The sequence below is a fragment of the Oncorhynchus mykiss genome, chromosome 6 (assembly GCF_057628025.1).
Source record: "Oncorhynchus mykiss isolate SJ-2025 chromosome 6, ASM5762802v1, whole genome shotgun sequence".
Classification (NCBI taxonomy): domain Eukaryota; kingdom Metazoa; phylum Chordata; class Actinopteri; order Salmoniformes; family Salmonidae; genus Oncorhynchus; species Oncorhynchus mykiss.
The window spans coordinates 53,922,064-53,937,893 of record NC_143027.1 but is presented as its reverse complement, the minus strand read 5'-3'; the positions used below and the strand labels follow the sequence as shown (position 1 = coordinate 53,937,893).

At 43.3% G+C, this 15,830-nt stretch overlaps 1 protein-coding gene across 6 annotated transcripts in view; it reads left to right on the top strand.

Annotated features, from left to right (window-relative positions):
• LOC110526154 (protein arginine N-methyltransferase 3) overlaps nt 1–15,830 on the top strand; it is a 110,136-nt gene that overhangs the window by 26,499 nt on the left and 67,807 nt on the right. For all 6 annotated transcript variants that reach the window (XM_021606802.3, XM_021606801.3, XM_090238190.1 and 3 more), the window contains exon 10: nt 832–931. In XM_021606802.3, coding sequence (XP_021462477.2) covers nt 832–931 — 100 coding nt within the window. The remainder of the gene's footprint in view (nt 1–831; nt 932–15,830) is intronic.

The following is a 15,830-nucleotide window of genomic DNA, read 5'->3' as shown; positions in this document are numbered from 1 at the left end:
CCAGTAACATTAGCTGCCATGATAATGGAATATGCACAGAGATTGATACCCTGGGTTGCCGGTCAGAAAAGGAAGGATCATTTAAACAGGGTGAACTCTCGTAGTCACCACATCAGTATGGACTCGCATGTATTGTGTATACACACACCTCATCTGTACACACGTGCTCTGGATGTGCGCACACACACAAACACACACACATACACATACACATACACACACACAGGTCAGGTTGGGTTTTCGTTAATACACAAACCTCTGTGTGAAAGGGCCATAGGGGAGGAACAATTATGTCCTACTTACCCAAAATAGCTTGGCCTTTGACCAATGTTAGAGTAGTAGGTTGGGTATATGTCGGAACAAATTCACTGTTTGTTGTGCCTCAACTACAGGGACTTTTTTCTTTATATACTTGTGAGAGAGAGCCTACTTAATTAATAAAAATAGCTCATCCTTTAAAGTCCTAACCTTAGAATGTTACACAAAAGCTGTGTGTTGTTGGGAGACCATAGTACAGCTATTGATTTGTTACCATGATTACAACTATTCTATTCTGGAGTTGAATGCAAGTGTAAAAGTACAACTAATGTTGAGTAGAACACTGTGCCCGATCTATGGTTTTGGCCTATTTGCTGAAAGCATCACTCCCAACACTTCGTTATTTAACATTTAATTTGTTCTTTTTGGATTTAAGGTTCTTAATGTACTGTTTAATTTATCTCTGGCTGTAATTTTGGACTATCGCATATTGTCTTGTTTCATTATGGCAATAAAAATGTTTTGAACAGGAAAGATAACACATTTTTTCTTCACCGTCTCGTTTCCTCTCAGGTCGAACCAGCTGCAGGACAGGGTCACTCTGATAAAGGGCAGGATAGAGGAAGTCAAACTGCCCGTTGAAAAGGTGGACATCATCATCTCAGAATGGATGGTAAGTTCACTGTTCATTACAGGTTGTGGTTTAAAAATAAAAAAAAAGTGATGGACATTCCAAAGATAATGTATATTTTTCGGAAGATTTCCTGAATCTGCTTGAATTGAAATGGAAATGCCGCAAACCCTGACAAATTATATTGTTATTCTAACTGATCTGAACACTATCTCAACATACAGTATAGAAACCTCCACTACACTAGTAACAGCAGTGACTATTTTAAACATGGTATGTATAGAATTAGCCCCGGCCATGTCCCCTTCTAAATAGTTAACCAGGGTTACTTGGAGTCGCTCAGAGCACTGATGCCCATTCATCAGCCAGGTCCTCGCTGGCGAAACGGATGAAGGGGTTGAAAGTTGAACACTCCGCTGAAGTCATCCTTTATTCATGAGCAGGCCGTATCTGTCCCCACTCACGTCCCGCCCCAGCTTTCCCCGAACCCCCGGGGTCAGACGGAGCATTGCGGTTCGCACGGGCACGGAATCTCACGCCGTTACCAGGGGAAATAGAAATTCACAGCGTGACACGAATCTCTAATGACACCGGCTCACAGAACGCTAATAAATCTGAGAATCCTCCTGTCACTTCTCATCACCGCAGCGACTGTGGACATTTCTCAAAGAGTGCAGGGCCCAAAACGCTGCCCTAGGATCTGCCTGTGTAAAGTGGAGAAATGACAGGAAATGACAGCCCTTGCAGAGTCGTAAATTCATTGAGTCTGCGTTAGACCTTATTGCCGGTAAGTTGAAGTAAGTCTTGAGTCCCGACTGCAAGAGACTTATGAATCCCCGTGTCTTACAGCGGTGTAGACCCAACGAGGTCTGTCTTCAAGTTGTCATCAATGGATTTTAATTAGAATACCAGTCCTTTATAGATGTGATCTGATGCAAGTATTTACCAACAGAGTGATATAAATCACTTATTTTAATACCTCAAATTTGTTCGTGCCATCATGACTTTGATTGATCTACAGGCTATCAATATTCCTAACTTAACAATTTATCATAGTAGCCAATCACCAGTGTGTCACACTGTACATCTGAACACATACCTGGGTGTGAGGCTTTACTTTGATGACCTTGTGTCGTTGCTTTACTCATAGACGAGAGTGATTCTGGCAGAACCTAGGGCTATGCTGATCCCAATGCCAACGTATCATGCTGTAATACATCACTAAACTGGCCTCTTATGTCCCCCAACTCCGCCCAGCACACAGCACACACACACACACACACACACACACACACACACAGAGAGAGAAGTCCAACACATACTCACAAGTACATGCGCACACACACACACACACACACACACACACTCGAAGAGCACAGTGGGGGACAGAGGAGAGCAGTGCCAGCCAAGTACCCCAAGCCTCCTAATGCTTCCAACAGGGGACAGGGAATATGGGTCATACCTCTGCCAACCAGCCAAAGGGGTGCTATGGATACACAGGAGGGACATCACTAAAATTAGACACTTCTAGAGAACATGACTGCTTCCTTTCACTCTTGAAGTGATAGAAGAATATTAAAGGCACAGTCTAATTCAGTTAGATTTTATTATTTTTTACAAATATTAGCCATGTCTTGGAGAAATATATTTTATCTCTGAGATAATCACAACATTTGGTCAACAAAGGCGAAGAAAGCCTCCTTTATGTTCAGAGAACATTTTGTCATATGCTACTTCTCATAGTGTGTGATTTGAAAATATTGGCCCTAGGTGAAGCTTACTCAGTAATACACACACTACAAGTTAACTGGGTGATGTAAAGTGATCCATCCAGTAAGGTCTCTCTACCCCGAGGGAGACGTGACAAGTTCCATCGGAAAATGTCAGAACTTTTGGCCGTCTCCCACTTTCAGACTAGACGATAGGGGATCACTCGGGCTGGTGATTAATGGGGGCGGGTTAATTTTTGTGAAACAAGTCGCCTGTCTACCTAGCCGGGGTGTTGTTTGAGAGATGGCCTTTAGCCGTGCCACTGTTGTTTCATAACTCAAAGCATTGATCTGTTCCTCTCTCTTTTTTCTCTCTCTCTCTGAGGTAGTGTCCCAAATGGCACTCCATTTCATATATAGTGCACTACTTTTGACCAGGGGTCACGGGGCTTTGATCAGAAGTAGTTTGCTATGTAGGGCATAAGGTTCCATTTGGGATGAAGCCAGAGATGAGAGACCTCTGACTGGGGGGAGGAGGGGTTGAATTACTGAGAAGCTAAATAAAGATTGTTACCTAGAGATCAATCAGGTCTGATGGGTCTAGGTGACTGTTTTCTGACGGGAGGGGTGGGGAGGACTCTCATGAGTGAAGTTGGCTTTAGAATCAGTTTTGTGGCCTTGATCCCGGAGAGAAACTTTTGGGGCTGAAGTTTTTATATTGAAATCCACATCTAGGTCTCTTCAATGTGAGCGCAAAGCTTAATTCCATTGGTTGGCCTAGGTCACTGGGAAGTGAGTAGCAAATGATGGTGAAAAGTAAATGAAGCAGGGTAAGCTTGACTTGGAAAAAAGGCTTTCAGAAAATGTTTTTTTTTCTCCGGGAGGCGGTAGGTAATTGAATTGAGGAAAACACACTTTTCATAACTTATCAAGCAAAAGGAAGACGTGAAGGACTTTGGCTTAACGTTTGTGGTCTGTAGATTTGACAGTATTTTTTTAAATCCTATTTTACGAGGATTTGTTTTGAGGTGGGCAAAGTTTTCCTCAACGTCCACTTTGGAGGGCACCAGAGTTTGTTTGGAGAGTTCAACACACACACACACACACACTAACTGTGTGCCGTAGATCTGTGGAGCCAAATTAATGGCAGCCTCCTCTCTAGCCTCATTATCAGTAATAGGAGTCTCACCTGCCCAAGTGGAGGACAGCAGTAATCAGTCATACTGTCGCCCAGTCGGACTGACTGTCACTCACCCACACATGCATAGGCACTTACACACGGTGACACACACACTCACAGAGACAGACACTTGAAAACACAAACATACGCACATTGACACACATGCTGGACAATATTTTGAATTGACCTTAACCAACTTCAGGTTTTCAAATCAAGCTTTATTTATACAGAACATTTCAGACATGGAATGCAACACAATGTGCTTCACAGGAAAAACAAACTGTGAAAATAAAAAGCTGAAATATTTACTACAGAACAAACAACATAAGATAAAAATGACAAAACTGAACAACTAAAAAGCACCCTAAGGTGCAAAGCTAAAAATACATTTTAAGATATTTGAAATATGTCCACAAAATGCTTTCTCTACCTCCAAGACAACACTTACTGTAGGTGTGATACCATGTGACCTAGCAGGATTAGAAAAGTACTTCTCCCCTCTCTCTTACTCTCTTAACTCTGAACAAAAAAGGAGAGAAAAGGACCACCATCTCCAGCAGGCCGGCCACAGGCCCTGGACCTTTGCCTCTAATGGCCAGAACTGGTAACTGATAAATTAGGGGAAAGGTATCTTTTAGAGAATAGTACCTGTAATCCAGTACAGAAATTGGAACGGAAGTGCCCATGCATTAAACAGGATCAGAAGAAGAATTAGTCTTAGAAGGAAATATATATACAACAAGCAAAACGATCATGCTGTTTTTATGTGGCTGCTATGAAAGTCAACTGTTTGCATGTGATCAGGGGTGTGTTCACTCCGCCGATTCTGTTCAAAAACGTTTCTTAAATGGAAGCAAACAGAACAAAACAGGGATAAACATAACTGAATGTGTCAAATAGAAGTTGCAACTGTTGGACTTACGAATACATCCTAGATCAGCTAGATGCAGGCAAGAGTGTACAAGGCAGTATTGAATGTGTCACTGTCTGTCACCTTGATTACTCAAAATTTGCTCGACCTGTGCAATTACGCTGTAAACATTCATAGGCTAGGTTGTAGGAACCTCATGATGGGTACAGAGAAAAGTAGAGTATCATGCAGTAGCCTATCGATTGAGCTGGGTGAATTTTATTTATCAGTTATTTTACTAGGTAAGTTGATTGAGAACACGTTCTCATTTACAGCAACGACCTGAGGAATAGTTACAGGGGAGAGGAGGGGGATGAATGAGCCAATCGGAAATTGGGGATTATTAGGCGACCGTGATGGCCGAATGGAATATGAATGAGAGTCATCCAATATGCTGTAATAGAAATAAGGCCATGCTCATGAAACAAACAATCACCCTCCCTAATCATAAACGGCACCAACCGCCACTGGTCTGAATGCACTCATGACCCAATTCTATGCACTCAAATTATGGTCTACTTTTCTGAATTGCCTTGTGAAAGCCTAACACTGAAATATTGTATTTTGGCTATACATGTTGGCAATAGTAACTACAAGCTTTAAAATTATGCCCACCTAACCTAGATTGCAATTTATAATGGACTGTTTTTGGATTGTGTAAACAACAACAATAGCGTAAAGGCAGAGATGCAGGGCTGGGTTCCAAACAAAACAACTACAATTGTGCGCTCTGTAGTTCTACAACACCGCCAGGAGAGCTAAAAAAAAAAAAACGTATAGTTCATGACTCATCTTTGAGTCATAACAGTGCATTGAAATGACTTATGAACTGTGCACAATTTGGAGAGGTGTGTGTGGCTACTTGGAAACACCAGTTAGAACTCTTACTCAAACCCTTGTCATTTTTTTGTCTCATATTGCACCTACCACAAATGTTCTTGTCATCTTACTGTATGTATCCAGAGTATTTTCAGATTTTGTTATCAACAAATGCGGCAAAGTACAGTAAATGCACATAAAATAAAATGTTATTTGGATTCAGTCTTGTCAGGTGAATTGTTGTCTTCATCTTTAGTCTCATAATTTTCCCATAATCTCCTAACTGTTCCCTTTTAATTGCTACCATGGTTATGCATATGGTTTCCATATTTCTCCTGTCAGAAACATTTATATGTATCCATATAGGCCAATTCCCACGAGTGTAAGGGGTTAATAGCATTAGTTAATTGTGATGAGTCGCAATGAATTTGCTCAAATATGTCCCTAAAGAAAGAGTGTTCCATTTATAATGCAGTGCATTGAGTTAGGGTTTGCTTGTAAGCAATGGGGAAACAACATTGTTTCACCATAAACAACACAAAAGTAACTAACTGTAACTAACTTCTAGCTAGTTATGCTCCCAGTGTTCAAGTAGGCCTACTCACTCTTATAGATGTTCTGGAAGTTTTACACTTGCACAAACACAATCTCTCTTTCTCACAGAAACACACACAGCTTTAAGTACTGTTAAAGCTTCAGGCATTCTAAATGAGTGTGTCTAGGGATAAAGAATACTGGCTCTCAACAACAACAAAAATAGATTATGGCTGCCCTTAAGTTTTGCTTTATCATATTTTATTAACATTACACAATAAATGCATATTTTATGGTTGAATGTAATTGTCTCTTGTAAAATGTACTTAACTCTTTTGAACTTGATGTGCACCAGATTCATTCTTGTTGAAATTAACTGACCAGATTTTGTTTGTTGAAACAGTTTATCTTTTTGGGGGGCAGAGCTCATTAGAATAATACCCAGCCTGCTTTGCAATTGTACACTTACATTTTGGTAATTTAGCAGACACTTATCAAGAGCGACTTCAGTCAGTGCGTTCAACTACGGTAGATAAACAACCACATGTAAAACATTTATGTAACCGTTACTGAGAATGCTGTTGTAGTTTAACTGGTCTGTTGGTTAGTTCACTGTACCTTAAGTCCTGCTGATTTAGGAGCTGGCTGAGAAGCTCATGGATGATTAAGAGGCATATGGGAACATAAAGCTCCCTACTGAAATATTCACTATATACCATTATTAATTGGAAATAAAACTTTCAAATGTAAACAAGTGCTTTTTTTAGTCGTTGAATGCAACTTAAAGAGTGAGAACTGACACAATTGATTAATTTGGGAGGTACTTGTTCGAATTGAGTTGAAACACATATACAGTGCCTTGCGAAAGTGTTCGGGCCCCTTGAACTTTGCGACCTTTTGACACATTTCAGGCTTCAAACATAAAGATATAAAACTGTATTTTTTTGTGAAGAATCAACAACAAGTGGGACACAATCATGAAGTGGAACGACATTTATTGGATATTTCAAACTTTTTTAACAAATCAAAAACTGAAAAATTGGCCGTGCAAAATTATTCAGCCCCCTTAAGTTAATACTTTGAAGCGCCACCTTCCCATCAATTTTAACCATCTTCCCTGTCCCTGCTGAAGAAAAGCAGGCCCAAACCATGATGCTGCCACCACCATGTTTGACAGTGGGGATGGTGTGTTCAGCTGTGTTGCTTTTACGCCAAACATAACGTTTTGCATTGTTGCCAAAAAGTTAAATTTTGGTTTCATCTGACCAGAGCACCTTCTTCCACATGTTTGGTGTGTCTCCCAGGTGGCTTGTGGCAAACTTTAAACAACACTTTTTATGGATATCTTTAAGAAATGGCTTTCTTCTTGCCACTCTTCCATAAAGGCCAGATTTGTCCAATATACGACTGATTGTTGTCCTATGGACAGAGTCTCCCACCTCAGCTGTAGATCTCTGCAGTTCATCCAGAGTGATCATGGGCCTCTTGGCTGCATCTCTGATCAGTCTTCTCCTTGTATGAGCTGAAAGTTTAGAGGGGCGGCCAGGTCTTGGTAGATTTGCAGTGGTCTGATACTCCTTCCATTTCAGTATTATCGCTTGCACAGTGCTCCTTGGGATGTTTAAAACTTGGGAAATCTTTTTGTATCCAAATCCGGCTTTAAACTTCTTCACAACAGTATCTCGGACCTGCCTGGTGTGTTCCTTGTTCTTCATGATGCTCTCTGCGCTTTTAACGGACCTCTGAGACTATCACAGTGCAGGTGCATTTATACGGAGACTTGATTACACACAGGTGGATTGTATGTATCATCATTAGTCATTTAGGTCAACATTGGATCATTCAGAGATCCTCACTGAACTTCTGGAGAGAGTTTGCTGCACTGAAAGTAAAGGGGCTGAATAATTTTGCACGCCCAATTTTTCAGTTTTTGATTTGTTAAAAAAGTTTGAAATATCCAATAAATGTCGTTCCACTTCATAATTGCAACAATTTCAATGATTTTACTGAGTTACAGTTCATATAAGGAAATCAGTCAATTAAAATAAATTCATTATGTTCTAACCTATGGATGTCACATGACTAGGTAGGGGCACAGCCATGGGTGGGCCTGGGAGGGGATAGGGCCACCCACTGGGGAGCCAGGCCCAGCCAATCAGAATTATTCTTTCCCCAAAAAAGGGCTTTATATACCGTGCATTCGGAAAGTATTCAGACCCCTTGACTTTTTCCACATTTTGTTACGTTACAGCCTTATTCTAAAATTGATTAAATTGGTCACTCTGACTACAGAGAAACTACAGAGTTTATCTGTGGAGATGGGAGAACCTTCCAGAAGGACAACCATCTCTGCAACACTCCACAAATCAGACCTTTATTGTAGAAATGGCAGACGAAAGTCACTCCTCAGTAAAAGGCACATGACATCCCGCTTTGGGTTTATCAAAAGTCAACTAAAAGACAGACCATGAAAAACAAGATTCTCTAGTCTGACTAAACCAAGATTGAACTCTTTGGCCTGCATCACATCTGGAGGAAACTTGGCACCATCCCTATAATGAAGCATGGTGGTGGCAGCTCCATGTTGTGAGAATGTTTTTCAGTGGCAGGGACTTGGAGACTAGTCGGGATCGGCGTAAAGTACAGAGGGATCCTTGATTAAAACCTGCTCCAGAGTGCTCAGGACCTCAGACTGGGGGTGAAGGTTCACCTTCCAACAGGACAACAACCCTAAGCACACAGCCAAGACAACGCAGTAGTGGCTCTGGGACAAGTCTCAATGTCCTTGAGTGGAGGCAATTGGTAGAGGCCTCCCTTCAAATATTGAAGAATTAGAGCAGTGTTCTGCTGAAAAGTGGGCCACATCGTAAGTGCAGCAAGCTCAGTGATTGCAACACATTTATACTAAAATGAACAACCACAGAAAAGCACTAAGCTTATTTCTTTCAAATTGTGTGTACAAATTAGTTTTACATCCCTGTTATTGAGCATTTCTCCTTTACCAAGATAATCCATCCACCTGACAGGTGTGGCATATCAAAAAGATGACTAAACAGCATGATCATTACACAGGTGCACCTTGTGCTGGGGGCAATTAAAGGCCACTCTAGAATGTGCAGTTTTGTCACACAACACAATGCCACAAATGTCTCATGTTTTGAGGGAGTGTGCAATTGTCAAGCTGACTGCAGGAATGTCCAATAGAGCTGTTGCCAGATAATTTAATATTAATTTCTCTACCATAAGCTGCCTCCAACGTTGTTTTTAGATAATTTGGCAGTACATCCAACCAGCCTCACAACCACAGACCACGTGTAACCACGCCAGCCTCCACATTCGGCTTATTCACCTGTGGGATCGTCTGTGCTCAGACAATGCATGGCCCCATGTTGCAAGGATCTGTACATAATTCCTGGAAGCTGAAAATGTCCTGCATACTCACCAGACATGTCACCCATTGAGCATGTTAGGCATGCTCTGGATTGACGTGTACGACATCGTGTTCAAGTTCCTGTCAATATCCAGCAACTTTGCACAGCCATTGAAGAGTGGGACAACATTCCTCAGGCCACAATCAACAGTCTGATCAGCTCTATGCGATGGAGATGTGTTGCGCTGCATGAGGCAAATGGTGATCGCACCAGACACTGACTGGTTTTCTAATCCACACCTATTTTTTATTAAGTATCTGTGCCCAACGTAGATTAGGGTCTAATTAATTTATTTAAATTGAATGATTTCCTTATTTGAATTGTAACTCAGTAAAATGTTTGAAATTGTTGCATGTTTTGTTTATATATTTGTTCAGTGTAGTTAAGATACGAGATGTGAGTATTCCCCTCACACACCCCCAGTGCAGTGACGTGGAGATGGATCCTGTGTTTTGCTAATAAACATTGTGTGTGTATATGAGAAGGGCGTAGCGGGGTCGGATTGTGAGTCACGCTGTTAGGCTTGAAGAGATCGTCCCAACGCATTATGGGAGAAAAAGGAAGGCGTAACTCTCCTTCCAGACGTTTCTCTTCCTCTCCGAGTCTTCCCCTCCCTCTCCTTCAGGTGAGGCAGTGTCCCGTGAAATTGAGCTCTAAATTATGAGGTCGGGATACGTTGCGAGAGCGTTTTAACAACGACCTGGTTCTGAGAAAAGGAGAGACCAGGACTAATACAGTCAGCCAGTCAGTAGATATGGACTTTGGTTCTGGAGTGGAAAATAACGGGTTACTGTTGGGCAGGGGGGACCAATGTAGACCCTAACGCTACTTTAAATTCGGAGGCAATCATCATCTTTTCAGTTCATCCATGGGCCATGAGATGGTGGCGATTGTAGTTTGTCTCCCTCCCTCCCTTATCTTCTCTCCTCTTTCTGCTGAAAGGTTATCTTAATTTGAATAATCATCTGTGAATTATTATGCAGCTGGCCGAAGCCATCTCACTTGCTCTCCCTCTCTCTTTCTCTGCGCCTCTACTTCACCTCTCCTCATCTTCCTCATTTCCTTCTCTCAAAGAGGTTCTGGTCCTAGCCCCTTTCCTGATCTCCTACCCTTTTTGTATGCACAGATCTGAAAGGACTGGATTGGTGTAAGCAATATGGGGATTGCTCCACTGCCCTCCCTGAGGCCATATTGCTTTCATCTATCCACCTCTTTACTGTTTGAAGATCTGGATGAAAGCAATATGGCTTCATGGAGGAAAAGGGTGAGTTACACCAATGTTATTTACAGCAAAGGGCAACAGTAAAGGATCTAGGGGTTGAGGTTGAACCGAGCCAAAAGAGGAGGAGTTAGGTCTATAGGAAGGGTTGCCGGAAATCATTTTGGGATATCAGAATGACGGTAACTCACCAGCATTACGACCAGGAATACGACTTTCACGAATTGGTTCCTTTGTTCGTACCCCCCAGGGCAATTTATCTGATTTCAGAGGTTGATCCAAAATACCGCCGGCGGAGAAGAGGTATTCGGAGTAGACTTTTAGTCCGACTCAGGAGGCGCGCACACCATCCACTGCTTCCAAGTATATTACTTGCTAATGTTCAGTCTCTGGATAGTAAGGTAGACAAGCTCAGGAAGAGAATCTCCTTCCAGAGAGACAGTAAGGATTGTAACATACTCTGTTTCACGGAAACATGGCTTTCTCGGGTCTTTGTCCGTACATCAAACTGCGTTCTCAGTATATAGCGCATACAGGAATAAAGAAATCTTCGGGAAGAAGTAAGGTGAGGGTGTATGTTTCATGATTAAAACACTGATTGTGATTAAAACACTGGTGTGATTGTGATAACATACAGGAATTTAAGTCCTTTTGTTCACCAGACCTAGAATACCTTTCAATCAAATGCCGACCACATTAACCCCCAAGAGAATTATCTCAGTCACAGCTGTGTATATTACCCCTCAAGCCGATACCACGACTGTCCACAAAGAACTTCACTGGACTTTATGCAAACTGGAAACCACATTTCCTGAGGCTGCATTTATTGTAGCTGGGGATTTTAACAAAGAAAATTTGAGGAAAACGCTACCGAAGTTCTACAAACTCATTGACTGTTGCGCTCTCTCTGAGAACATTAGACCACTGCTACTCAGCTTTTTGAAATGCCTACAAGGCACTCCCCCGCCCTCCCTTCGGTAAATCAAATCACGACTCCATTTTGCTCCTCCCTTCTTATTGGCAGAAATTCAAACAATAAGTACCCGTGCTAAGGACTATTCAGCGCTGGTCTGTCCAATCGGAATCCACACTTCAAGATTGTTTTGATCACACAGTCTGAGATATGTTCCGGGAAGCCTCTAACATTGACGAATGCACGGATATGGTGGCTGAGTTTATCAGAAAGTGTATAGGAGATGTTGTACCCACTGTGACTATTAAACCCTACCCTAACCAGACACCGTGGATAGATGCCAGCATTCACGCAAAACTGAAAGCGGAACAACTGCATATAACCATGGCAATGTGACTGGGAATATGGCCGAATACAAACGGTGTAGTTATTCCCTCCGTAAGGCAATCAAACAGGCAAAACGTCAGTATAGAGAGAAAGTGGAGTCGATATTCAACGGCTCTGACACGAGACGCCTGTGGCAGGGTCTACAGACAATCACGGACTACAAAGGGAAAACCAGCCACGTCGCGGATACCGACGTCTTGCTTCCGGAAAAGCTAAACAGCTTCTTTGCCTGCTTTGAGGATAACACAGTGCCATCAACGCGGCCCGCTACCAAGGACCAAGTATTCCTTCACCGTGGACAACGTGAGCAACACATTTTAAGCATGTTAACCCTCGCAAGGCTGCTGGCCCAGACGGCATCCCTAGCCACATCCTCAGAGCATGTGCTGACCAGCTGGCTGGAGTGTTTATGGACATATTCAATCTCTCCCTATCCCAGTCTGCTGTCCTCACTTGCTTCAAGATGTCCAACATTGTTTCTGTAACTGAACTAAATTGCTATCGACCCGGTAGCACTCACTTCTGTCATCATGAAGTGCTTTGAGAGACTACCTTACCTGACATCCTAGACCCATTTAAATTTGCTTACCACCCAAATAGATCCACAGATGATGCAATCACCATTGCACTGCACACTGCCCTATCCCATCTGGACAAGAGGAATACTTATGTGAGAATGCTGTTCAATGACTATAGCTCAGCGTTCCTCACCATAGTGGTCTCCAAGCTCATCATTAAGCTTGAGGCCCTGGGTCTAAACCCCGCCCTGTGCAACTGGGTCCTGGACTTCCTGACGGGCTGCCCCCCAGGTGGTGGAGGTAGGAAACAACCTCCACTTCGCTGATCCTCAACACAGGGGACCTGCGCCTTCAACTCAATCATCAAGTTTGCAGACGACACAACAGTAGTAGGCCTGATTACCAACAATGACGAGACAGCCTACAGAAATAACTTCTCACTCAATGTCGACAAAACAAAGGAGCTGATCATGGAAACAGCAGGAAGCACGCCCCTATCCACATCGATGGGACCGCAGTGGAGCAGGTGGAAAGCTTCAAGTTCCTCGGCGTACACATCACTGACGATCTGAAATGGTCCACCCACACAGACAGTGTGGAGAAGAAGGCACAACAGCACCTCTTCAACCTTTTGGAGGCTGAAGAAATTTGGCTTGTCATGTAAAACACTCAACTTTTATAGATGCATTATTGAGAGCGTCCTGTTGGGCTGTACCAACACCAGGTATGGCAACTGCAACGCCCGCAACGGCAGGGCTCTCCAGAAGGTGGTGCTGTCTGCCCAACCCATCATCAGGGGCAAATTACCTGCCCTCCAGGACACCTACAGCACCCGCTGTCACAGGAAAGCCAAAAGAATAATCAAGGACAACAACCACCCGAGCCACTGCCTGTTCATTCTGCTATCCAGAATGCGAGGTCAGTACAGGTGAATCAAAGCTGGGACCGAGAGACATAAGCTGTTTTTCAATCTCAAGGCCAACAGACTGCTAAATAGCCATCACTAGCCGGCTACCACCCGGTTACTCAACCCTGCACCTTAGAGGCTGCTGCCCTATATTCATAGACATGGAATCACTGGTCACTTTAATTATGGTTACATACTGCTTTACTCATCTCATATGCATGTACTGTGTTCTATTCTACTGTATTTTAGTGAATGCCACTCTGAAATTGCTTGTCCTAATATTTATATTTCTTAATTCCATTCTTTTACTTTTAGATTTGTGTGTATTGTGAATTGTTAGATACTTTTGCATTTTGGTACACCCGCAATAACATCTGCTAAATATGTGTATGTGACAAATAAAATTTGATTTATATAGCCCTTCTTACATCAGCTGATATCTCCGTGGCGTACACAAACCCAGCCTAAAACCCCAAACAGCAAGCAATGCAGGTGAAGAAACACAGTGGCTAGGAAGAACTCCCTAGAAAGGCCTAAACCTAGGAAGAAACCTAGAGGAACCAGGCTATGAGGGGTGGCCAGTCCTCTTCTGGCTGTGCCGGGTGGAGATCACAGTGGTTGTAGAGGGTGCAACAGGTCAGCATCTCAGGAGTAATTGTCAGCTGGCTTTTCATAGCCGATCATTGAGAGTATCTCTACCTCTCCTGCTGTCTCTAGAGAGTTGAAAACAGCAGGTCTGGGACAGGTAGCACGTCCGGTGAACAGGTCAGGGTTCCGTAGCCGTAGGAAGAACAGTTGAAACTGGAGCAGCAGCACGGCTAGGTGGATTGGGGACAGCAAGGAGTCATCATGCCAGGTAGGCCTGAGGCATGGTCCTAGGGCTCAGGTCCTCCGAGTGAGAGAGAGAGAAAGAAAGAGAGAATAAGAGAGCATACTGAATTCACAAAGGACACCGGATAAGATGGGAGAAATACTCCAGATATAACAGACTAACCCTAGCCCCCCTCACACAAACTACTGCAGCATAAATACTGGAGGCTGAGACAGGAGGGGTCAGGAGACACTGTGGCCCCATCCGATGATACCCCCGGACAGGGCCAAACAGGAAGGATATAACCCCACACACTTTGCCAAAGCACAGCCCCCACACCACTAGAGGGATATCTTCAACCACCAACTTACCATCCTGAGACAAGGCAGAGTATAGCCCACAAAGCTCTCCGCCACGGCACAACCCAATGGGGGGGGGGGGGCAGACAGGAAGACCACGTCAGTGACTCAACCCACTCAAGTGACTCACCCCTCCTAGGGACGGCATGGAAGAGCATCAGTAGGCCAGTGACTCAGCCCCTGTAATAGGGTTAGAGGCAGAGAACCCCAGTGGAGAGAGGGGAACCGGCCAGGCAGAGACAGGAAGGGCGGTTCGTTGCTCCAGTGTCATTCCGTTCACCTTCACATTCCTGGGCCAGACAACACTCAATCATAGGACCTACTGAAGAGATGAGTCTTCAATAAAGACAAAGGTTGAGACCGAGTCTGCGTCTCTCACATGGGTAGGCAGACCATTCCATAAAAGTGGAGCTCTATAGGAGAAAGCCCTGCCTCCAGCTGTTTGCTTAGAAATTCTAGGGACAATTAGGCGGTCTGTGTCTTGTGACCGTAGCCTACGTGTAGGTATGTACGGCAGGACCAAATTGGAAAGCTGGGTAGGAGCTTGCCCATTTAAACGCTTTGTAGGTTAGCAGTAAAACCTTGAAATCAGCCCTTGCCTTAACAGGAAGCCAGTGTAGGGAGGCTAGCACTGGAGTAATATGATCAAATTCTTGGGTTCTAGTCAGGATTCTAGCAGTCGTATTTAGCACGGATAAAGTTTATTTAGTGCTTTATCCGGGTAGCCGGAAAGTAGAGCATTGCAGTAGTCCAACCTAGAAGTGACAAAAGCATGGTTTAATTTTTCTGCATCATTTTTGGACAGAAAATGTCTGATTGTCGTAAAATGTCTGATTGTCGTAGATGTTACTTAGATGGAAAAAAAGCTGTCCTTGAAACAGTCTTAATATGTTTGTCAAAAGAGAGATCAGGGTCCAGAGTAACGCAGGTCCTTCACAGTTTTATTTGAGACGGCTGTACAACCATCAATATTAATTGTCAGATTCAACAGAAGATCTCTTTGTTTCTTGGGATCTAGAACAAGCATCTCTGTTTTGTCCGAGTTTAAAAGTAGAACGTTTGCAGCCATCCACTTTCTTATGTCGGAAACACAGTCTTCCAGCGAGGGCAATTTTGGGGCTTCACCATGTTTCATTGAAATGTACAGCTGTGTGTCATCCGCATAGCAGTAAAAGTTAACATTTTGTTTTCGAACGACATCCCCAAGAGATAAAATACATAGGGAAAACAATAGTGGTCCTAAA